The 26,088-nt window shown below is 27.4% G+C and overlaps 7 protein-coding genes across 7 annotated transcripts; 2 read left to right on the top strand and 5 right to left on the bottom strand.

Moving 5' to 3' along the window:
• Positions 1 to 333: 333 nt before the first annotated feature.
• On the bottom strand, positions 334 to 1,889 carry OCT59_019901 (uncharacterized protein; the record flags this gene model as incomplete). The annotated part of the gene is made up of 1 exon (XM_025332041.2): positions 334 to 1,889. Exon 1 carries the CDS (start codon positions 1,879 to 1,881, stop codon positions 334 to 336), a length of 1,548 nt encoding a protein of 515 aa, XP_025178156.1. The 5' UTR covers positions 1,882 to 1,889.
• A 203-nt stretch (positions 1,890 to 2,092) lies between these two features.
• Positions 2,093 to 3,056, bottom strand: OCT59_019900 (uncharacterized protein; the record flags this gene model as incomplete). The annotated part of the gene is made up of 1 exon (XM_025317464.2): positions 2,093 to 3,056. The coding sequence occupies one exon, from the start codon at positions 3,054 to 3,056 to the stop codon at positions 2,208 to 2,210; it is 849 nt and encodes a 282-aa protein (XP_025178155.2). The 3' UTR covers positions 2,093 to 2,207.
• A 103-nt stretch (positions 3,057 to 3,159) lies between these two features.
• Positions 3,160 to 3,390, top strand: OCT59_019899 (uncharacterized protein; the record flags this gene model as incomplete). The annotated part of the gene is made up of 1 exon (XM_066143842.1): positions 3,160 to 3,390. One exon carries the CDS (start codon positions 3,160 to 3,162, stop codon positions 3,388 to 3,390), a length of 231 nt encoding a protein of 76 aa, XP_066005552.1.
• A 12,892-nt stretch (positions 3,391 to 16,282) lies between these two features.
• OCT59_019898 (uncharacterized protein) lies at positions 16,283 to 16,623 on the bottom strand (the record flags this gene model as incomplete). The annotated part of the gene is made up of 2 exons (XM_066143841.1): positions 16,283 to 16,297; positions 16,369 to 16,623. The coding sequence occupies 2 exons, from the start codon at positions 16,621 to 16,623 to the stop codon at positions 16,283 to 16,285; spliced, it is 270 nt and encodes an 89-aa protein (XP_066005551.1).
• Positions 16,624 to 17,215: 592 nt separating this feature from the next.
• Positions 17,216 to 18,982, bottom strand: OCT59_019897 (uncharacterized protein). Its single transcript, XM_025332040.2, has one exon. It carries the CDS (start codon positions 18,860 to 18,862, stop codon positions 17,339 to 17,341), a length of 1,524 nt encoding a protein of 507 aa, XP_025178151.1. The 5' UTR covers positions 18,863 to 18,982; the 3' UTR covers positions 17,216 to 17,338.
• A 543-nt stretch (positions 18,983 to 19,525) lies between these two features.
• OCT59_019896 (uncharacterized protein) lies at positions 19,526 to 22,381 on the top strand (the record flags this gene model as incomplete). The annotated part of the gene is made up of 10 exons (XM_066143840.1): positions 19,526 to 19,552; positions 19,724 to 19,760; positions 19,833 to 19,884; positions 20,046 to 20,071; positions 20,256 to 20,315; positions 20,421 to 20,554; positions 20,808 to 20,934; positions 21,022 to 21,715; positions 21,797 to 21,870; positions 21,987 to 22,381. The coding sequence occupies 8 exons, from the start codon at positions 19,526 to 19,528 to the stop codon at positions 21,060 to 21,062; spliced, it is 504 nt and encodes a 167-aa protein (XP_066005550.1). The 3' UTR covers positions 21,063 to 21,715; positions 21,797 to 21,870; positions 21,987 to 22,381.
• A 984-nt stretch (positions 22,382 to 23,365) lies between these two features.
• On the bottom strand, positions 23,366 to 25,286 carry OCT59_019895 (uncharacterized protein). The gene has a single exon (XM_025326029.2). It carries the CDS (start codon positions 25,250 to 25,252, stop codon positions 23,519 to 23,521), a length of 1,734 nt encoding a protein of 577 aa, XP_025178150.1. The 5' UTR covers positions 25,253 to 25,286; the 3' UTR covers positions 23,366 to 23,518.
• Positions 25,287 to 26,088: the final 802 nt, after the last annotated feature.

Raw genomic sequence — 26,088 nt, 5'->3', positions numbered from 1 at the left:
AGTGGTCTAATAATAATTGGAAACATTTTGTATAACTAATAACAAATGCTAATTGAATATTAAATATAAATACAAATATAGCTATTTACTGCAAACTGAACAGTATCTATGTATAATGCATTGGCTTACCCTTATTCCTTGACGGTCATGGTAGTTTATTCCCGGACACATCTCTAAAATTTATTTGCATTGACTATAAATATTTCAGGTTTTTGCAAGATTTTATTTCATAATTAATCTCAAATATCGTACTAAAATTCTAATTTGAAATACGCATACATATATATATGTTAAAAAAATTTTATTTATAAAATAAAAAAAAATCTAAGAAACTTAAATAATAAAATCGTAAGAAAATTCTTTATAAATTCTATTAAAATCAACAATTTTTACACCATTACTTTTAATTTTATCTAATAAAATCATTTCATCATCATTCCAATTTTTTTCTAATTCTAAAATACCAAGAATCATCAAATTATTATTATTTTTTTCAATATAATCTAAAATTATTTTAAGAAATTCTAAATTAATCAAATAATTTGAATTAATTATTTTCAAATTATTATTATGACAATTTTCTAAAAATTCTTTAAAATATAAAAGATTAAAAGATGAAACAAAATAAAAAGATAATTCTTTAATATTAATAGGTAAATTATTAGATAAATTTATAAATAAATCTATATTATTGAATTCCTCAAAAAAATGAAGATATAATTTTCTTATTTTTAAATTTTTTAAATAAGAAAATATCAATAAATCCACATTTGAATGAATTGTAATTTCTAATGTAATAAGATTTGAACAATAAATTAATATATTTTCAATAAGGGGAATTGTTATTAAAATTTTAGTTAATGATAATTTTTGTAATGATGAACCTAAATATTTAATAATAAAAAGTAAAATATCAATATTCCAAGTAGGTTCATTAAATATTAATTCTTTAAGTTTAAAAGAAGAGAATTTTAAAATTTCAAATTGATCTAATGAACCTCCTTTACAATTATGAAAATTCAAATATTTTAAATTTGATAAATTTATAAAATTTTTAAAAGAAATAAAATCAAAATCAACATTTTCAAATTCCATAGATTCCAAAGAATGTTTTTGAAATTCTAAAAATGATAAAATATCATTTAATAAAGATTCATTATTATCATAATTCAATATTTTAAATGCTTTAAGATTATTTTGATTTTGTATAATTGAACAAAAATAATCCAATGGTATAGAAAAATTAAGAAAACTTATTTCCAATTTTAAAATATTTAAACAATATTTTGAAATTCCACGTAAAAATTCAAAAATATTATCATTATTTACTTCATCATTAAAATTTAATCTTAATAATTTTAATTTTGATAAATTTGAAGTAAAAGTCTTAATATTTTCTCCATCATTAAGAAAATATGATGGTGTAATAATTAAATATTTAATGTTGGTACATTGTCGTATAATAGAATTATAAAATATGGTTATAATAATATTAAAATTTTTATAATAATATTCTTTAGTAATCTTTCCAATCCAAGTCACAATTAAATCAATGATTTTAACAGAATTAACATTTTCTAAATATTTGGTATATTCAAATAAGGGTTTGTATTCAGGGTTTATATTAATATTATAAGGTTCCGCACACAAAAGATTCTTTAATTGTAGAATTTCTGTCTCATCAAAACATAAAATTAAGGTCCAAATTATTAAATAACGATTCTTTCCGTAATTATCGAAAGGATTTGCATAAAGCAAAGGAACTGTTTCTTTGCACCAAAACCGGTTTACAAATAAACATTTAAACAATGTTGTTCGATCATTTTTTAGATATTTTAAAATATCATAAATACAATCGTTGGGCAATCGTGTTAAACTCATTTTTTTTTAAAAAAAAAAAAATTTGAAAAAAAGTGAAAAAACTCACTAACAATTTTTGGAAACCAACTCCGAAAGTTATTCCGTGTAAATCCATTTTGTGTAACAAATTATATAGTTAGTATAGTTAGTATATGTTTAAGCAGGTGATTAACACATGATTAACACATGATTTTCTTGTAAAGTTCAGGTGACTCAAATTTCATACCTGATTTACATTTAATAGAATGCATTTATATTTATTTTTAATAATAATTATACTTGATAAATTTATAGACTTTGTTAATTAAAATTTTCAACACAAACAAATATAATAATTATATAATTAGTTATTTTTCATTAGTCTTCACTTTCCCAGGGGCACCAATCCCGAACCCAAGAGCTTCTTTATACACAAATGGTTCATCACCGAAATTAATTTTCATTTTAACATGACCATCTGAACCAATAGTTGGATACCATATATGTCTTAATCCAGCAAAAGCAATTCCCAAGAATTTTCCATTCTTTGTAAAGAAGACTTCACCGGTTTTAGGTTTATATCCACAACCAATAACATCACCTAATTTACCCCATTCAGGACCATAATCCCTACCACCAAACTCATCGTTCCAAAATTTTCTTCCATCGTCAGAATGATAACCGACAGAATGTTTATTCCACCCTGGTAATCTAAAGTAAGGATAAGGCTTGGTAGAAATTCCGATTGCAACAGTATAATCTTTTGATACTTTATTTAGTAAAGTTATTTCAAAATAATGTAAAATTTCCTCTTCAGGATTATGAATTTCTGGTGTAAAGAAAGGAAAATTCGTTTGAATCATCATATCATCATATTTGGATCCTAATTTTCTTTTATATAGTTCTACCGTTATTCCATCATTTGATATGGAAGTTCTTTTAGTTAAAATATCTTCAGGTTTAAATATCCATGCTTTGTAACCATCTTGTATAACAATATTTTCAATTTCTTCAGGTGTAGGTAAGTTTTCATTAGGAGGATATTGATTTGAGAAACTTTCGGCATCACGTAATGAAGTATTTGTAGCTTCATGTTTTTTCCCATATTCATGTGTTGGATCAGGTGCAGGATTTGTAGATTCATAAGTTGGAGGTAATGAATCATCATAATTTATATTTACAATATGGTTATTTCCTAATCCTTCGTTATTCATCATATTTTGATATAATTGATTTGTATTATTTTTTTTTTTGTTATATCTTTCATAACACACACAAAAAAATAAACTTAAAAAAGTTGTTACTACAAATGATAAAATTATGAATATTGCTACACATAAGCTTGTACAAACTCTTTTACCATTTACGTATTTAAAAAAAGGTTCACTATTATTATCACCTCCTCCATTGTTATTTCCGCTACTTATTACTCCAGATCCAGATCCACTTCCAAATCCTGTTCCAGCTCCACCAGTACTGCCACCTCCACCTTTAGCTTCCGAGAAGGAAAATAAGAGATTTATAAAAAAAAATAATAAAAATACACTATAGCAAAAATTCAATTTCGTATTTATTTGAATGTTATTCATTAATAATTTTTTTTCCTTTGTTTTAAATTTTTTTAAAAAGAAAAGAAAAAAAATTTTTCTTCAATAAACTGGAAAAAAAAAACCATTAATGAAAAATTCCGATTGTGATACGCACATGATCAACCAAATTTGGCTTTTTTAAAACAAATAAATAAATATATAATGACATTTCATAATGATATCAAATTGTTCAGAATGAGATATTGATCAACAAATCGCGATGTCGATAATTTACTTACCAGATAATTGTATTCATTATGTATGTAATAGTTATTTACGGAATACGTATATCAATGATTTTCGCGGCTGCGCCGTGAAAATCATGATATTCCAGTGACTCGTGAAATAATAGTCTTTTTGTTCCAATATTGTTACCAATCTCAAGAAAAAATCACTAGATTGTCATCAAATTATATGTCGTTGGAAACTTTCGAATTTTCGAAAATTATATGCATAAATAATTTACTCCCTATATTATTTAATAATTTTTAAATGAAGAAATTAGTTAGTTTCCAGAAAACTTTTTATCTTATCGCAATTTTTTTCAAGGTAAATTTGGGACCAGGTTTATTTTTACACGAAATTTCACTCATTTTGAAATGTTTTATTTAGAAACAAAAAATGATAGATATTACTTAATTATTTTATCATTCTTTGTAGTCAATTCAATGTTTTTTTTGCACAAAATTTAGTATATTTATTGTAGTTGACGACAATTTTTTTTTTTTTTAAAAAAAAATAGAGTAAATCGCTTTAGCGTCGTTTAATTTATTGATTATTTCTTTTTTCAAGGTAGAGAGCGTGGGTATTCAAATCAAGCATGGGATCATTATTCTTCAACTTGAGAGTTAAATAAAATTCGACAAATTATAATGTCATGGATTTCTATATAACAATAAAGATTTTTATCATATGGAAAGAAGCCAAGATTTATCAACCGCGTTTAAGTGTGAAGAAACTTCGCGTCTATCTTATAATGCTGCTGAACGTAAAAGATAATTATTTTATGAAGATATATTGTTAATGGCTCATTTTCATTCTGGATATCTTACAATATAAAACAATGTAACAAGTGGGATTACTAGAGGATCGGGCGATTAGGAGGATTCAGTAGAGAGGTAAGTAATATAGACGTATTTTAGTATTAACTATAAATATTGAAGAATTACAACATATGAATATGACAGAAATATCATCTATTCACGTCTCTTGTTTAATAGAACATGATGTATAATTTCAATTCTATGGAAGAATCCTTTGAAATTTTCTCATTTTTTTGCCCTAATTTCCTTCCTTATTTCTTATTTTCACAAACTTTTTATTAAACGGTAATTTAAAATACTTACTATTCTTGGAGTAGCAACCTGTACAGGTAATTGCACCTAAATGACCTAATAATTTGAATCATTACAACGAATATTAAACCACATGTTTTGTGACATACAATATATATAACTATTAATGTTATTGCAGTTTGAAGGTTATTTTTACCTGAAAATGAGAATATAAAACTATTATTTGTAACCTTAAAACAATCACTTGATCGAATATATTCTCCAACTATTTGTTCCAAATTTTTAATTATTGCTACAATTATGTTATCACTTTAGCACGAAATGCTGCAGCTGTATGGTTAAATTTCTTGCAAACTGATATTTCATTCATTAAACTCATCTAAATTGAAATCAGATAATCAGATGGCGATTAATAAAGAAAGAAATATCGTGGGAATGAGAATTTTAATTTACAAAACAACATCAGCAGCGATGTGCTGCATGGAAGTTTTATTATTTCGTTGTCAATATTAAATCAATCATGATAATAATAGTATAAGGAGGTTATACCCATCCGTACCTTTTATACTTGTAATACTATACTATATTAGGGATTGGAACCGTCCAAAAAAACCTTTAACCGGTTAAAAACCGGTTAACCAAGGGTCTTAACCGGTTAATAACCGGTTAATATTAAAAATATTTTAAAAACTTTTTTTACTGCAAATTGTACCAATTTTTGATTTTACTTGCATATTTAGTTATAGGAAGACTATACACCCACCTGCCAAAAGTATCTGGACATTTCTAAAAAATGATCATTAAATCACATTATTTCGACGTCCAGTGATCAGAATTTAATGATTTATGATTCATTGGATTCGTCTAATTGAGATGCATCTAACCGCAGTATTTTCAAGTCTATAAGTTCAATAGATCGGAAGTTATTGCTGAATGTCTAAAAACAGTAAAATGCAAATAACTTTTGATCTATCAATTCTAGAGACATGAAAATAATAGATACAATGTACCTTAACAAGACAAATCTAATGAATCATATTTCATCTTTCTAAGTTTAATAGGGAAGAAAAAGTTGTGAAATTTGTATTTGTTAAATTTTTAAAGACGAAAAATGAATTACTTCATAAAGTTAAATCACATTATTTCAATAACCAGTGAACAGAATTTAATTATTTATAATTCAATGAATTCATATTATCAAGATGCATCTAATTGCAGTGTTTTTATGTCTCTAAATTTGATGGATCAGATGTTATTTTCAACAGTAAAATGCAAATAATTCATTATTCATTTTTAAAAATTTGACATATACAAATTTCACAACGTTTTCTTCTCTATTAAACTTAGAAAGATGAAATATGATTCATTAGATTTGTCTTGTTAAGGTACATTGTATCTATTATTTTCATGTCTCTAGAATTGATAGATCAAAAGTTATTTGCATTTTACTGTTTTTAGACATTCAGCAATAACTTCCGATCTATTGAACTTATAGACTTGAAAATACTGCGGTTAGATGCGTCTCAATTAGACGAATCCAATGAATCATAAATCATTAAATTCTGATCACTGGACGTCGAAATAATGTGATTTAATGGTCACTTTTTAGAAGTGTCCGGATACTTTTGGCAGGTGGGTGTATATCACTAAAATTATTATAAATAAATAGAAAAAAATTCGGCATGAAAACTTCAAGTTTAGGAACACGTGGTCGCAATTTACATGTCTCTGGGCCGCATTATATAAATCTGACTAGAATTATGATAAATATAGTTTTAACCGGTTAACCGTCTTAACCGGTTCCAATCCCTAAAATTTCATATTTGCATCATGCTACAAAATGATTAAATGCAATTACAAACTGGGATTATTTTCTTATTAATTTTAACAAATAAATAAATAATAATAGTATGTAACAATTTAAAAACCTTGAGGGCGAAGTTGGAGGAATTTGTCCTCTAATTAATAACTATATAAAATTAAAAGAAAAATTCGACATGGCAAAGTCATTGACGTATATAAAGTGAATAATAATGTGCAAGAGGTTCCTTATATGATAAAATTTTATAGAACAAGAAAAATTTGGAATATTACCCCGTTTACCTACGGAAAACAATTGTTGTATGCGAATGTCTTATATGATTTGGAAACATTTTAGGTCATCAAGATTATAGTCAATGATACAGTATAAAGGGAAAGATGACATAATAAGGGTAAATTTATTTAATAGCAACTTCAATTTCCTTTTATGAATTTCATAATTTTTTAAATGTGGATAGATAAATATATATTATTAGGATATTATTACGGTCTCTTGGAACTTCAAAATAGTAATATAGGTAAATATTCTAAATAACAATATCGTCTAGTAATTTTTAACTGATAACATACATTCTTGGCTTATTTTCTTTATAGTGTACACTGAACTAGCACCTAAAAATATAATATACTTTCAAAAAGAGAAAGATGGTTGCACTGAAAATTGGAAGTTGATTGATTTGACTCGATAGAGACAATGCAAAAATCGTAACGAATTATCGGCTCCTGAAATTACAAGAGCATGCGAGAATGAAACAGAAATTAAGGCTGATTTTGCAACAGATATGTTTTCTTTTGGACTTGTTTTATATTTACCTTCTTGAAACAGATATTTTTTAAATCACGCATTAAATCTTCCAAATAAAGTGACGTCTTTATTATAATAATCAAACAATTTAATTAATTTAGCACTATTGGAATGGAAAGAGTGAAGTAGCAAACAAAAAATGATATTAATAGAAAACGTATTAATTGACGTTTACGGTTGTTCCGCTTATTTTATTTAAAAGAACTACTTGGTAAACTATATTAAGTAGAATATCATTGTAAAAATTTATGGACCCATTTTAATCCCGTTTTTTATTAGATAAAACTCGGATTATAAATAATGAACAAATTAATTTTTAATTATAAATGAACGTATAGAAAACAAAAATATGTACAAAGGTAATCAGGTTGATATCAAATGTATTTATATTTAGAAACATCATATGACGACGTAAAGTATCGACTATATATATCGTCAAGTAGGAACTGGAATATTTAGCTTTCTTAAATTATTAAAGACTATAACGAAATGCCTAAAAATAATAAGTAGTAAAATTGATAATTGTACAAAGTCGACGAGGCTTGACTAAAATTTTAAATGGGTAAGCGACTTTTACATTTCATAATTCATTAATTCGTTAATTAAATTGATTCTTTTGTTATTTAAAAAAAAAGTTGGTCAGGGTTAAACATGAAAAGATTCCAACGAGTGTTTGTTGTGGCTACTGATAAAAAGATTGAAAATCAAACATATTTAATATTTTTCGACTTCTTTTAATTCGATCACTATTCGACCCCCTGTTTTATTTTTAACATTGTATGTATTCAATTCTAGAGCATGGGTGTTATCAAAGTTTTTTCGTCTTTTATTTTTTTACGAAAACAATGAACAATGACACATTCCGGAACAACAGGTTACAAAGTTCTTCAAGTTCCTCAAATAAGGACCTTGGAAATCTCTGGTAAATTATAAATGATAACAGATAACAATAGCCGTTTCATATCAAGTCTGGATTGCGATCTCAAATAATAAATATTATTCGTTTTATTTATTTATTTTTATCGCATTTATTTCATCCAGATTAATTTTTTTCTTTCAGAATCTCTCAATACATATGAAAGCGCGAATCATTTTGGTAGATTAGTAAAATATGTTGAAGAAGTAACAAGAAAACGAGAGTGAGAGAACAAGAAATAAGCGTATTGAAAGGCAAATGAATTCGTCAAAACCGTCAAAGTTACCGAACCGTTTCATTCTAGTAAACATGTACTCGATAGAATTAATATTAATTCAAATAATCCTTGAAAGATATATCAAGGATGGTTGGACAAATGTGAGAGCCGTAATAAAAGGTACTGAAGTCAAGCGGCAGAATATATCATCTTATAATTCATGTCTTGACGTTATTAAAGGGTTGAATATGATGTCCCATGAATTTATTTAGTTTTATAACGTAAGATGATAAGATCATTTATAGCTTACAAATTTCGCGTATTTTATATAAATTTTCAATATTCGCTTGTAAAATAATCTGCATGAAACATTGTGTTCGCTCACACTTTGATATCTTGAAATAGTCACGCACAGCACACCGAAAGAAAAATGGGATCGTACGATACATAAATGATCAATTGACATAATATGCGAGTATGCGACCCGACACGTACAGTATAATCTGAAATGACACGTTATACCGAATTATGTTGAAATCCAAAAATTTTTTTAAATAAAAATCCCAATCAATATGATTCTTGCTCACGTAATGATTTATAAACCGTGCTAATAAATTTTAATATCAAAATTTCTATTATAGTACTTGAAGTGTAACGAAAAAGAGTTATTTAACAAATCAAAAACTGAACACAGTATCGCAAGTGCACAAAAATCGAAACATATATCTTTGTGAATTAAAAGGTAAATAACGCTTATTATAACATGATTTATCTATTTTATAAATCAAGCTTGGGAGTCATTATTATCCATTACTTGAGAATTCCGAATTCATCTCATGTTTACAGTATACCTGTATATAACAACAAAACTTCCATAATATCGAAACTTATTAATTGCATTTTTAGGTATAAAGAAACTTCGCGCCTATCACATTAAACTGAGAAGATATTATCAAAGAAAAATGTTCTAAAGAACAGGAATTATTTTTATTTATTTATTTATTTACGTTATTTATCAAAAATGTATTAATAGCTCATTTTTATTTCTATGAACAAGTAGAATTCAATAGTCAAAAAGTTATTCATTTATTTTTTTTTTCTTGAGGATTATTTTATAGTCATAGTATGCTATCAAAATTTTCCACGATATGGATATTTGGTAGTACTAAAATTTTAGTAATTTTAAGCGTCCATTGATCAAGATTTTTGTGATGCGATTCATGGCTTCAATGAACTTATGTTTTTGCTTTCGTTAAGTAGTACTGGTAGCTTTTCCAATTTCCATATACTGTATCATTTACTCCTTTCCCCTTAATTTCATTTAATTGGTAGTTTTGATCATGTGATTTAGTGTAAAATTTTTTTTCAATTGCAATTTTTTACGCAAGAATTAAATTAAAAAAAAAACAAAGAAAAAAATTATTTTTTATTGAGATGGATACTAGTACATTTATTTATCCAAAATTCGCAGAAGAGTTGATTTAATAATCTTTGCATTAGCAATATTCAAAATTTTTTAATTATGATTTATGATTTATACCTAGTTTTTATTAAAATCTCTTAAAAAGTACCCACTCGCGCTTAAACTTTGATCATGAAAAATAATTTGATTACATTCGATTTTTGACCTCACTTAATGATACGCCCCATTTCTCGTTCAATGATTGAAAAAAAGCATTACTCTTTTTTTATCACTAGAACTTAATATTGCGATCATCGAAAACCCAAGAGGCAATAGTACTAGATGAATATTGTTGTATCAGAACATCAAACATAATGGCAAATTATACCACTGCGAATTCATATAACTTTCATTGCCAGAATATCGTAAAAAATGTCACGTGCCTTAGCGTAAAACTTTCTTTTAATTGGTGATGGCGACGGTAACCGAATTATTCATAATTCATTTTTCATTTCCAGTTTGTTTAACCTTCCGAAAGAATTCAATTTTGTACTTGATTCAAAATTTGATGAATCAATAATCATAAACAATATAGAGACAATGCCGTCCGGGGTCGCTTTCATTTCTTTTCACCGAAAATTATCTCACCGACGGACGTTTCACTGACAGAGTCATTTTGCAGACAAATGTTTCACCAACAATCATCTCACCGACAAGGGAATTTAGGATTAGAGTTAGGGTTAGGTAAGGAATTAGGATTAGAATTAGGATTAGGAATTAGGATAAAGTTAGGATAGGGTTAGGATAAGTGGATTAGGTTTTCATTATCGGCCATTCTGATTTGCTTTTTCCATTAATTAAAGGTTCTTCATGATTAGCGCTTTTTTCGGTTAGGTTATCTAAACGTTGTGTGAGATTTGAGATTACGTGCCAGTTTTCGTATGGTACATCTATACCGACACACCAAAACTAAGAACCTGGGTACATAAAAAACCAACCGGAGAAGCTACTATTCTCTCCAAATAACTCCTTCAACTTCTTAGACTACTTAGTTATTGTCAGTAACAATGATGATATCTTCGACAAGACATTTTGTTGTCTACTGGAAGAATTCTTCTCTGCATAATTAACCTTCTTGAAATACGGGGTTTAAGAATATTATATGATATTAAAATGATTTATGTATATGATTCTATGGTAGATAGATTATAATAACTACTATATACTTTCTATCTATACTTGATGACGTCATGTCCGGATGTCCAGAAACTGAACCTATGTTCCTTTACTTCATTAGATAACAGATTCCGTAATTTAACCAGACAATGTATTCAACTGGTTGATACTCATGAGTTTAAAAATTCTACATCAGAAGTTATCGGGAATATTAAAGTTAGGATTAGACTGAATAAATATCAATCATCATAATAATCGTCGTGTTAGAATTGATCGATGAAAATGTCGAACAAAAATTCTTAAAGCTGTTTAGTGCGTGTAAAGCTAATTAATAAATTTGAAGAGCCTTTAAACCATTCAAAAATTATCATATGATTAGGTATGTGTTGATTTCTAATTCCTAATTCTGCTAATTATTGCTTAAAACTCATTCTCTTCTTCAGCTCTTCTTGCGTTTCTACAATTTTACCAATTTCGTTATCAAGTTTCTGCTATCCTGAGGGAAACTTTGGCAGGAACCAGCTACTAGATGGTTCGATTAGCCTTTTGCTCCTATACCCAAATTTGTCGATCAATTTGCACGTCAGAACCGCTACGAGCTTCCATCAGAGTTTCCTCGACTTCACCGTATTCAGACATAGTTTACCATCTTTCGGGTCCTAGCAACCCAATTAAAAAGTGTAACAAAAGCCTTATAATTTGATAAAAGCTTTAATTGAAGTTATTAATAATAAAGGAGACTATATGGTAGATCCTTGTGCGGAAAGTTTTGTCATGTTAGAGATTTTGTAAAGAACTAAAAAAGGGAGTTTGTGGTGTGTTATTTCCCTGTGTTCGTCATAAATATGACGTTCTTCCATACGAGAGTAAAAAAGAAAAAACCAATTGGTTCTGTTGGTAGAGGACATTCAGGTGGGAGAGGTTGTGCATGGAATCGATTTTCTATGCTCTTTTCTCACTTTCTCATAATATAATTTATTAAATTAAATATTTCTATCATTCAAATGATGATTTATTCTCATTACAAATATTAACATTATTAATACCATAAGTTTTATTAGATTTATTGTCTTCGATTATATTTTTATTAGTTACGTAAAAAGGAACGTGCGTAAAACAAAGGGATTGCTGCTCTACACGAATGATGAAGATATTTTAAAATGTAATAAATAAAATCGTCTGGTAAACCAAAGAGAAGTGGTAAGTGGTCATTTTGTGGAAGGAAATTCCACAAATAGAAGCGAAAAAAAAATTGACTTTTTTTCTTCGTATATGTATGTTCAAAGCCGGAATTTTTTTTTAATTTTTTTTTCAAATATTAAATATGTAATACTTGTGGCTTATTTGTAATACTTATATTTGGATGACAATATTCTGAATTCTTTAGAATCTCATATGATATTTTGATTTATTATGTTTACTTGATAATCTAAACTTTAAAAGCTAAGCTTAGTTTCCACAAACAATACTATTTCACGGATCAGTCGGATCAGCCTCGATTTCATGGCGGAGCCGTGATGATCAATGATATCTACAGCTTCCTGTAAACTTTAAGCTTATCCTTTCAAATAAACATCACTTATAAATAAGGAAACGTGATATAAATTAATTAATTATGGTTAAAAGATACGTCCTTTGCATCATATGATTGCGTCAAATCATGGGATGTATAATAATTATATTTGAATATGTAAATTTATAATTTTCTAAATAATTTTATAAATTTAAATAAGATGGAATGGGAAAAGATAACGGTAGAGGTAGTACAGACAGTTGCGATGAAAACGGGTATTAATACAGAGGAACAGTATATTATGGATGAATTAGACACCGAATATTATTTAATCGGAGAAGAAATCATCAAAGCAGCAGAGAAAAATGAACCGATTAGGAAATTTACATACGGCTTTAAATGATGATTTCACAAAACGTTTAAAAGATGAAAATAAAAGTGTAGACGAGAAGAATTTGAATGAAAAAAGGCTAAAAATTAGCCCGCCAGCTAAAAATTCAAAACCGTTGAAGAATCAAGAGTAAAACTTTTATTTTAAGTCACGTGATTTCATGTTAAAAATTTTCAAAAAGCAAATTTTCTATTATATGCTTCAAGTTTTATTTTAGATGTGAGGATTTTCGATTTTCGGAACTTAGTACTATTGAGAGAAATTTTAGAAACGTGAAGACGCGCTGTTCAATTTCGATAACGCTTCAAGTGGACCTATAAAAAATTTTATCCGTTATTTCTGTAAAAATTCCGTCTTTCGATAAATTCCGTGATATAAGGTTATTAATTCGAGCTTTTTACGGAAAAAAAGATGGAATATAAAAAACGGATTGATTTTTTACAGGGATTAAGCAACTGGAATTTTTCTAGCAGAGTAATGGGTTATTGGTATTTTATTTTTTTTATCATACTTTATTTTTTTACAAGTCTCGAACATATACACTTTATACAAACGTACAAAACAAAATACCTATTTATAAAAAACTACTAACTGTACTATTACTAACAATCTTTTCTAGTAACCCTCTGAAATTTTTCCCTATTGTCTCTTTTTCCTTATTAACGCGTTTCTTAGTCTCATTACCTCGCTATTATTTTTTTGCTAAAAGACGCATTTAAATTTTCAAATTCCTGTACCTTATTTACTGTCAACTTTTCTTCAACTTTATTTGATCATTTACCCTTTTTCATTTCACTTCCACAACCTTCTCCAGTGTTGCATGATCCGCTAACTTTTTTGTAGGGATGTTAGGTATTACTTCGTTCAAGAGATCTTGCCTATACTTATTTACCGTATCTACTACTTCTTCTTCGTCTGATATCGAACTATTACTTTTACTGACCTCTTGTTGATTATCACAACTATTCATTCTTTTTGAAGCTGTTAAAATTTTTGAACCTAGGCGAAATAATCCATGATCTAATACAACCTTCCTCTACTAATGTTTTTGCTACCATTTCTGCTAACTTATCTTCATCTTTAAAGTATTTTACTCCTTTAATCCTTATTATCTTACCAAAAATATATAATTAAGGTTGCAGGCAAAACTCCATAATAAAAATAATAAATGCGAAACTTGGTAAAACTTATATTAAAAACTTAATAATAAATTGGTAAAACCTAACTATAAAAATTATATGTAATGACGAAACTATAATAAATTCTTATAAAAAAATTGTCGAAACTGAGGTTTAGATGTTTTTCCAAATTCAAAAACTAGTTTAGCCCGCAACTATATTAATAAATATATTCATACTTTGAATAATAATTGATCGTCTTGTAAATCTTTTAAATCATCTTGTACTACTTTGTACGCAACTCATCTTCTGACAATTTAACGTCTGCCGGTATTATTTTATAAAACATATAATGTCCATTCTTGAGCTTTAGCGTCACACTTGTACCCGTCAGCGCGATTCCATACCCATCATTTCCTTTTTTTTGCGATGGATTTCTACTTTTACCGACTGATACTTGTGTTGTTTCTTTAGTTTTATACTTCTAATAAAACCTCATGGTTTTATTTTTATTTTTCATTTACGTTTAGTATGGCATAGATTCTTTTAGATAGATGCGTTAGTTGTAAAAGTGCATTATTTTACGGAACGGTGTACTTTTAGGTTATTTCTAACGCTAATTTAATATGTATCTATGTTATACATTTAATAAAGAAATGCGTTATAAGCTTAAAAAAAAAATCTTGTAAATTCGAATACCTTTGAAGCAAGTATTACATTTTCAATAATCAAGTATTTAGGAGCACCTTTAGAAAGTATAATAATTGACACTGTAACAATCTCTCACTTTTTTGCCTTGAAAATATACACACGTCAGCGCGTTACCGTAATCGACTTAACGGATCTAATATGTTGTATACGGTCACCTTTAAATCTTGAAAGAATTTACTTCGTAAGAATTTTCATTTAGAAGGAAATAACAAAAGTGCACGTCCAAAAAGTAGTTTTGAGTGAGCTATAATAATAAATACTTGTTTATCTGAATATGAAATTATTTAAAATATATGATATAGGAATTATTCTTGGCATTTTTTATTTAGTAATGAAGATGTATTGTTAATAGCTCATTTTTTTTATTTCAGAATTGCTATATAATATGGGATAGATCCAATTAGCGATATTGATGATATATTTTGTAATTTATTTTTAATTTCATTTTTATAGATATTTCCAGGAAAGCGAGAGAGCAAAAGAAATAACTTGACGCTTCAGTCAGGATCAACGTGCTTGATAGCATTATCCACTTTTTACTGAAAAATTAACAAAGTTTCATATAAGCTAAATGAGCTGGAGTTAACCATCCGCTTGATGATAATCATATTGCCTGTACCGAACACGAATGATAATACGTATTTAGTCGTATTATGTATGTTGTTGTATTATGTATGTCGTTGTACTGATTGTGCAACATTACGTAATCGTTTTTTTTTATGGCACATTTTTAAATTTGGGTTTAAGATTCATACAACGATAAATCAAACAGACGAAATGCCAGCTCGCAACATCCTGAGCCAGTAGTTAAAACGTGTTTCTCAGGGATTGATCTATGCAAAAGAGACACTGTTCAACGCTCCGAACGGTCAGGTCATTCCATAGGGTGTTCTTAATAGTAATGCGATCTAATCACACGCACTCGTTTGACATCATTTTGGTTATTCGCAATCAAATATAAATTATAAACTTTTTAAGAGATCAGGTGCCCGCTGTGGCGGGACATATACAACAAAATACAGATAGCAATTGTTCAGTCGAAGAAACTATTCACACAGGACCGGTATAATGAATACTATTTATTCGTTAAAATTTTTAGCTATGAAAAAGTTAGAAAGATATTGAAAGATGAAGAAACAGAATTGTTGGATCAAATTAAGGCAAGAGCAGTAACATTATTAAATTTTACTAGTATACATCATGAATGTATTCCACTTACTTATGATTTAATTTGAATAAATAAATATTTCTATAATAGAGTACTTTATTATCATTTAAAAATGGCAATATATTCGTGAAGATTCGCTAATTTAACTCGTTTATTTTCAACTACATCCTTCATAAGTATTAGAAATAAATTTCTGACTGGTATAAACAGATCATCACGGGTTAACGATAAGTTGTTGAGAGGTACTAACTCAGGCAATGGATTACACATTATAAATATCAAGCTTCCCATCATTGTCGCGTTTTTGAACAACCCTTATTATTATCCATTCAATACCTGGTATTAGAAATAAAAAAGAGTTAATATATTCGCGCTTTTCTCATTTAATTCCTTTAAAATTTTCATACCTGTTGCAATACAATATATACTGCAAGAGCTCTTCCTACAAATTGATTCGCAGCTACACCTCCTATGGCACCATTATTCATAGCATTGATAGCAGCGAAGGTGGCAGCACCTGTATTATCCTGAATGTTCGCGCATTCCAAATTTTTTCCTTTAATATGAGTTTCATAGTCATAATCCAAATTAGCATCATCGTGAGTGCGTTTTTTGATATTGTATTGAATAGATGCATGTGCTTGGACGGTAGTTAATATCATTTTTTTTTTCTTCAGTCACGTAGATGATAATATTACCAACTCTTATAACCCGTTCAATAGGACCTTTATCATGAGTTGATACTCTGGATGAATCTTTATGTCACCATTGGAGGTTGATGCTACACCATAGATAATTGATGAAATAAATTCGCCTCATTTACGTCGTACTAAACGGTTGTTCGCTGTTAATGTAGAGCCAACGATCAGACACGGACATTTGATAAACGACTTAAATATTTGAACTACTGCTTACATGTATCTACGGAGATATACACGGTACGGTTAGTATTCCAAATAATGCTCACTAGAACATCATCACTCACGAGTACCTTACGACGTAAGGTCCTTACGTCCTGTCGCGCTTGATGCAGTGACAGCTGCACCCTCCACATTTTCCACATCGACCGTCATACTCATATCTATTCGATGGAGAATTTTTACCTTTACTTGTTTTTTTTGTTTTTTTTACTTTTACCTATTGATGTCGTTTTCTTCACGCTATTTATCACACGACTTATGAATCCTCGTAAAAGGAAACAGTTCCACACCACCAAATTCATCCGTACGTTAATCATGAGATATCAATATTTTTAAAGTAATATAATAATATAAAATTTTATTTATATAAAAAAAATATAATAAAAATATAATAAAAAAAAAAATGATAAATAAATAAGTATTCTAAGGAATTTTCTAAAGAATTTTTCTATATAATTTATAATTTAATTATTTTTATTCCTTTCTCCTTAATTTCATTATAATTTTTCAAATCTTCAACATCCAATAAAACTACTCTTTTCATTCCAATTATATTCAAAACTTCCAATCTATTAATATCATTACTATTAATATAATCTAAAATTATTTTAAAAGAATCCGAACCAATTTTACCATAATGAAATTTAACCTTTCTTAAATGACTATGAGCGTTTTCAAAAAATGTTTTAAAAAAATGAAGAGATTTTGCACGATCATGATTAAGAAATTTCAAAGTAATATTATCAGTACTAATAGATAAATTATTTGCTAATCTAGTAATCATTTCACTAGTATAAGTACCAAAAGACAAAGGAATATTAATAATTAATTTCTTTACTCTAATTTTAAGAAAACAAGGGAATATTAAATAATCAATTTTGTTATAATCATAAATTGCTATTTTTAATTTCATAAGGTTTGAACAATATTTTGAAACCCTTTCTAACATAGGAACAGTTACAGTACTATGTATTGATAAAGAAGTTAAGGAAGGACCCAAATATTTGATTAACATAGGTTCAACACTTTCATCCCAATGATTTGATCTAAATTCTAATTTTTGAAGTTTGAAAGAAGCGGATTGTAAAATATCATAACGTCTCAAAGGATCATCATCACTACAATTACTAAATTTTAAAAATTTCAAATTATGTAAATCTATAAAATTATCCAAAGAAATTTCACTAAAATCAACACAAGATAATTCAATAGAAATTAAGGATTGTTTTTGATATTCTAAGGATGAAATTATTTTATCATTAAATAAGTGTTGAGTAATAAATTCTTCAAGTTTTTTTTGTTTTTGAATGATTGTACAAAAATTTTCTACAAAAATTGGTTCATTATTTGTTGTTGAAAAATTGATTCCTTTTAAATTTGAACAATGTAATGTTAAATTTTTTAAAAGTTTTTTCTCAAAACCTTTTAATGGTAATAATAAAGCTTCTAAATCTGCAAAATTTTTGGTAGAAGTAACTTTAGGTTTAATAAATGAATCTAAATTAATAGTAAATTGTTCAATATTATTACACCTGTTTATAATTAATTGATGAAATAATGGACAAAAATTACAAATTATTTTATCCTTTTGAGTATTATAATAATTTAAAACTGTAAAATTCATGAACCATCTAAAAATTGTTAAATTTATAGCTTTATAATTATAAGTTTTTAAAAATCTTGAATAATCAAATAATGTTGTGTAATCTTTTTTAATTTTACCATAGCTTTCATATCCGCAAAACTTCATTGAATCTTCCAATCTTGAAATTTCTTCTTCATTAAAACTTAACATATAAGTCATGAGAAGTTTTTTACCTTTTACGGGGAAAGGGCTTTCGTAGAGAAGAGGTATCGCTGCTCTACACCAAAATCTATTCACTCTGGCGCATTTATATAATGTGGAGCGATCATTTCTAAGTTGTTTTAAAATGTAATAGATGCAATCATCTGGCAAATGTGGGATATGTGGGACAGACATTTTTTTTTTTAGAAGAAAGTTTATAGAAAGTATGAGTTATATGAGTTTATATGAGTTATAAATATAAAAGTCAAGGAGTAAAAAAAATTATTGAGATAGGAGTAATACAAATTTGGATTTAGCGGAATAAAGAAAAAATGGTGACATTTTTATACAAAAATCATGTAATACATGTGATTTATTTGTAATACTTACACAAAGTATATTAATCTTCTGATTTCAGATTGAATGACATTTTTTTGTTGGCAATTTCCGGTAATATTTTTCTAAGCAAAGAATTTCTATTGTCCCGTAAAAATATGTATCGTTTCGTATAATGATTGGGCAATTTACGGTAATATATTTCTAAATCTAGCATTAATGGACCCGAAAAAAATTGATCTTCATCTTTATATCTGACGTTATAATTGTATTATATGATAAAGAATTTTAATGATTTTTTATGGGATAAATTTAAACGTGAAACAAAAATATTGTAATTATTGTACAACATGAACATTGTTATAAGGTTTTTTAAACCAACAAAATGAAACATCATGAAAATCATTACTAATTTGAAAATGTTTCAACGTTAAATTTTTTTTTTTGTTTCAAAAACATTTTATTTCCTTATTCTATAAAATTTAGGAAAAATATTTAAATATTTAATTTCTTTTTATAGGTATGTATGACAAGATAGAATCTTTATGGGTTAATATAGGTAAAACAAATAAATATTATTGTTAATATTTACAATTAACTGAAACCAAGTTGTTAAAAATTGTTTTCATTATAGAATAATACCAAATTTGTCTCCTTGTAATAAAATTTAAAACTTTCAATAATGGTTTGCTTCATAAAATTTTTCGTTTCTAATAATAGAATATTATAAAATTATATTATCTTTATGATTTAACAGGTTAGTTTGATTATCTTTTGTTATATTTTTTTATATTCAATATATGTCATAACTACTAATTTCGATTACAAGGATTACAAAGCCAGCCCCGCACAGCCGTACCGCCACACGCTTCGGCCTTTCGGTCTTTCGGGACGAAATGGATCATCTGACACTGTGCGACAGAATCTACCGTACAAAAGTGTTTCAAAAAAAAATTGGGGCTTTTTTTCCCGTCTCTACTTTGTGGAGCACCTTTTACTCTATAAAATATTTTATTGGTTGATATCAAATTATATGCCACAGTGAAAACGCGGTGGGGCGTGATACCGGTGAGAAACTTTGCCATTCCAACTTTACGTTTTGTAAACAAGAACGTTATATAATAAACATATCATGAGGCTCAGTTCTCGGGAAGTTTTTGTTGTTTACCTACAAGTATATAATTACTTACACGTATATAATTACCTACACGTATATAATTACCTTCACGTATATAATTACCTACACGTATAGTTTGCGAAAAACTTATCTTCCCGAATTTTTTTTTCAAGGTGAGAATTGATTTGGAACGAGGTTAGTTTCGCCCATTATGGGATGTTGTATTTAGAACATGAAAAACGACAGATTTACTTTAATTTTTTGTGATCTATTCAATTTTTTTTTTTTTTTTACTCTCAGAGTTACAAACACGATTCGAAATGATGCGATCACAGACTTTTGATTATTTTATAATTCCTACATCGCATATCCATCAAATAAGTGGAATTGATCAAATAACCTGGAGACACATGTATGTTGCAAAATTTAGTAGAGTAATTTTTTTTTTATTTCGTAAAATAGAATTATTCGCTTAGCGTGGTCTAGTTTATCTGATTATCTGATTATATCTTTTTTTTCGTGGTGCTAGAGCGCGTGGGTATTCAAGATCATATTCTCCATGAAGAAATTAAAAATCTACTTTTTAATACATATTCATCAAATGAATTCTCAAGAAATGAATGTTTAAAAAGTGTGCTACAACCTGAGAATTAGAATTCGACAATGTCTCGGATTATTATATAACAGCAAAGATTATTTATCGTATGGAAAAAAGCCGAGATTTATCAACCACGTCTAAGTGTGAAGAAAACTTCGCGTCTATCACGTGATACTGCTGAACGTAAAATAATTAGGAGGATGAATGAATATAAAGGTATAGGAGCTATTCTTGGAAAAGAATTTTTTTTTTTATGCAGTCATGTTATTCATTGAAAATGTACTCAGCTCATTTTCATTTCAGGATTTCTGAGGATCAGGAATTTGCCGATTAAGAGTATTTAGTATAGAGGTAGACCACAGTCAGTAGCATAGACGTATTTTATAATTTGTTCTTTAATACCAGTATTACATATGAAGGATTACAATATGAAAGAAAATTGCGTTTAAGTGTGAAGAAACTTCACCTCTATCATATGATACTGCCGAACGTGAAATAATTAGGAAGATGAATGAATCTTTTTATACAAAATTTCACATCGAAATCAATTAAAATGAAGAAAAAATTTGTAATTCGCGACCGATTTAATTATACGGAATTTAAAAAAGACGTTAAAAAATCTTTAAATTTTAATACTTTAATTAAAAATTTATTTTAAAATGTAATGAATCTGATTGATGGGGGAGGTATTCATAAAGGTATAGAACTATTCTTGGAAAATTTTTTTTTTATACGGTCATGTTATTCATTGAGATGTACTCGCACATTCTAAGATTTCTGAGCATCAGGAATTTGCAGATCAAGAATATCCGGTATAGAGATGGAGTAGCATAGACGTATTGAGGTAGACACAGTCAGTAGCATGGACGTATTTTATAATTTGTTCTTTAATACCAGTATAAGGATTACAATATGAAAGAAAACTGCGTTTAAGTGTGAAGAAACTTCGCGTCTATCATATGATACTGTTGAACGTAAATAATTAGAAAGATGAATGGTATAGAAGTTATTCTTGGAAAATTTTTTATTTATGTCATGTTATTCATTAAAATGCACTCACAGCTTATTTTCATTTCAGGATTTCTGAGGATCAGGAATTTGCAGATTAAGAGTATTCAGTATATCGTGGTGAAGTAGCATAAACGTATTAAGGTAGACCACAGTCAGTAGCATAGACATATTTTGTAATTTGTTCTTTAATATACCATTACACATGAAGAATTACAATATGAAAGAAATATCATTTATTCACGTCTTTTAGTTAATAGATCGTAATATGTAATTACAATCCTATGAAAGGAAGTGACAGCATCGGGAACAATGCCATGACCCTATTCCACTCACAAACTTTTATTTACCAAAATGGGTTCCTGCAGACAAATTATTACACGCGTAGTAATACCGCTTGGAATATACTCTGGCAATATGGTTATTGTTTAGAAAGTTGTAATTTCTTTCCTCGTGCGTGATGGTGGTGTAGTTGTGTGGTGTGATCTATGTGATGGTGAATCCCTATGATCTCAATATATTGTTTAAACCTTATCATCTTAGAAATAGGACTTTTGATTTCAAACATATTTGATTTATTATATTAGCATTCCCCTTTTTTATGAAAAATTTTTAGGAATAAGATAATAAAATATTAACGTTGTCCGCGAAATGTTTAATTATTTTAGCAAATAATCTATCTATTAATGTCAAAGTAATTAAAATAATTTCTTTCACGTAATCGATTGGAAAAAATTAGTTTAAATCGTGATCTTTTTTTGAATCAGAATTTACATAATGATAATGTCTCAGTCGTATTAATTACGTTTAAGTATAAAAAAACTTTGATCATCACATGATACTGAACATGAAATTATTAGGAGCCGAGTACTGCAAGTCCAAAAAAAAATATCAAGATCTTTATATGTATCAATGATATAGAGTAGGGCACTTGCAGATTAAAAAGATTCAGTAGATGACCCTATTAGTAATATAGAATTTAATGTACCGGGACGGGATACATTTTACATGAATGGATTACTTTTTTTTATTTTCTGGCTGCTATATATTAAGTTTCGTTGTAAAATTAAGAAGTTGTTGTAATTCGTTGATATAAGGAGGTAATTTCATTTTAGCAAAAGCAGCATCATCACCAATCATTAGCCATCATCATTTATTATCTAATTCCCATGATATAGCTTTATTATGATTTATGATTTTAAGGAAAGACCGATATTCATGATGTAATCCTCGATCATCTGGAATATAGTGGATTCAATTGATCACCGAATACGCCATACCTACATGTTCTACCACCGAATACGCCATACCTTTTTTATGTGATCTACCATCAAATACGCCATATCAGCCATTTCAATTCTTGGACCGTTGATCGCTTTATATCCGCTTTGCACATGTACAATGAATCTCTAACAAGATCAGCAAATACATCTATATACGACATTTATGCTATAGATATTTGAAATTACTGCACATCATGATGATTTTATGACAACTTAGCAAACTGAATGAATACGTACGCGAAAATTTTTTCAGTTTAAATCGGGAGGGGATCGGGTTCTAATCTTCTAACTAAAACAATAATAAAAGTATCGCCCGAATATTTTAACGTTCGTGTATACGTGTATTTACGTGTGTATACGTGTATGTCTATTTTTTGACGTTGAAATTATTAATATTTTTATTTATAAAAAAAAATGATAATACATAAATTTCCTAAAGTATTTCATAATTTCCTAAAGTAATTCTAAAGTATTTTCATCAATTTCCCTAAAGTATTTCAGAAAAAAACTTAATAAAATTCTATTACTATTCTTATTCCTTTAGCTTTAATTTCGGTTAATAATCTTAATTCCTCCTCATTTAATATTCTTTTTGCACTAATAAAATTTAAAAATTTCAAACTATTATTACTTTTTTCTATATAATTTAAAATTACCGTAAGAAATTCGGAATCAATAAAATTATAACCTAAACTAAAGTTTAAACAAATTTTTTCCAAATGATTATGACAATTTTCTAAAAATGATTTAAAAAGTAATTGATTACATCTAGAATAATGTAAAAAAGAAAATTCTTTAACATCAATAGACAAATTAATTGCTAAATTAATAAAAATATCATTAATTCTACCATCACCACCATAAGAATCAATAATTAATTTTTTGATTTCTAAATTTTTAAAATATTGAAATACTAATAAATCAATATTTTTAAAATAAAGAATTTCTATTTCTAATGTAATAAGATTTAAACAATATATTAAAATATTTTCAATCATAGGAATTATCATAGAACTTTCACCTATTAATAAACTTTGTAAAGAAGATCCTAAATATTTAATTATTGTAGGTTCAATAGTTACATCCCAAACATTCATCTTAAATTCCAATTTTTTAAGTTTAAACGTTGCAAATTTTAAAATTTCATATCTATCTAATGGATTGATATCTTTACAACTAACAAATTTTAAATATTCCAAATTATATAAATTTATAAAATTTTTAAAAGAAATATTACGAAAATCAATATTTGAAAATTCAATATGAACTAAAGAATTTTTTTGAAATTCTAATGAAGAAATTAAATTATTATCCAATAAACATAAACTTGATATTTTAAATTCTTTAAGATTATATTGATTTTGTATAATTTTAAAAAGGTTTTTTCTTATAATAGAAGAAACATCAAATCTTAAAAAAATTTCTAATTTCTTTAAATTTAAACAATGATTTGATAAATTATTTAAAAAATCCTTTTCAATTTCTTGATCCAATTTTTCTAAATTTAAAAAATGATTTGATGAATTATTTAAAAAATCTTTTTCAATATCTTGATCCAATTTCTTTAAATTTAAACAATTATTTGATGAATTATTTAAAAAATCCTCCTTTTCAATTTCTTGATCCAATTTCTTTAAATTTAAACAATTATTTGATGAATTATTTAAAAAATCTTTTTCAATTTCTTGATCAAAATTTTCTAAATTAATTAATGTTAAAGAATTTAATTTTGTTAAATTTGTTATTGGTATAATAAAATTAGGATTAGATTTAATAAATGAATGATAATCAATATTAAATTGTTCAATATTATTACAATTATTTAAAATTGATTGATGAAATATTGAACAAAAATTTTTATAATTTTTATGATTTTGATTATAAGAAAAATTTGAAGGACCTTTAAACCATTCAAAAATTGTGGAATCTATACCATAATAATTATAATATTTTAAATATTTTGGATATTCAAATAATGGGTTATATTCATCTTTAATATTCATATTTCTAATAAGTTTTAATTGATTTTTTAATTGTAAAATTTCTGTTCTATTAAAACTTAATATGAAAGTTAAGATTACATTTTTATTTTTTCTGATAAAGGGATTTGCGTAAAGCAAAGGAATTGCTGCTCTACACCAAAATCGATTAACCAATATACAATTGAATAAAGATGAATGATAAGTTTGAAGATATTTTAAAATATAGTAAATACAATCGTCTGATAAATAAGGAGTAGTCATTTTAAGGAAAAAGTTCACAATTGAGAAAAAGTGCGAAAAAAAAAAAAAATTTGCTCGGAAAACTTGTTGTTATAAATATAGAAATATGTGCAACACATGTGGAATACCTATAACCTAATTAAGTATAAAAGCTTGCAGGAATCTACGGGATTTTATCATGATCGGTCCGATTTACTTAAATAGTAATGATACAGTAATAATGGATCAGATGACAACCGCAGTAATTACGTGATGATTTTCCTAGCGTAACGTGAAAAAAATGTCACGTGACATTTTTTCATCACCAGCGTCTCACCCTTCTTTGTTTTCCTTTTTTCATAAGTATCTAGGGGATTTGAAATTTTTTTAGTACAAAATCCTACTCAACACGCACTATCCATCACATGTGCGCTACACTTAATTTCAGTCAAGTTGCATAATGCCGGCCATTTCGCGACATTTTTTTCAGGTTACGAGGTTACGATTGGGTAGTCTTAGGGGGATTCCTTAATGTACAGCGAGGGTGTACGATATTAATGTACAAACTGACCAGAGTTAACGTTAACGCTATCACGTGCAAGAGCATAACTTCTAAACTCGGGCCAGTTCGTATGTTAACATCGTACACCTTTACTGTACGTTAAGTCGTTAAGGGCACGCAATCACAGGATCTGGATTCTGAAATTAGTATTTAACGTGATTTATTATGCATTTCGTAGTCAACATATATTTTTTAACTTTAGTATTCTATACTTGTAGCCGAAACTTCCCAAAAGATATGGCCACAATATTATATTAGAAAAAAAACATTTCGCAACGTTTTTTTTAATCTTTAGTAAAAAAACGTTGCGAAAACG

The sequence above is a fragment of the Rhizophagus irregularis genome, chromosome 29 (assembly GCF_026210795.1).
Source record: "Rhizophagus irregularis chromosome 29, complete sequence".
Lineage (NCBI taxonomy): Eukaryota > Fungi > Glomeromycota > Glomeromycetes > Glomerales > Glomeraceae > Rhizophagus > Rhizophagus irregularis.
This window is presented reverse-complemented; position numbering and strand designations above follow the sequence as displayed.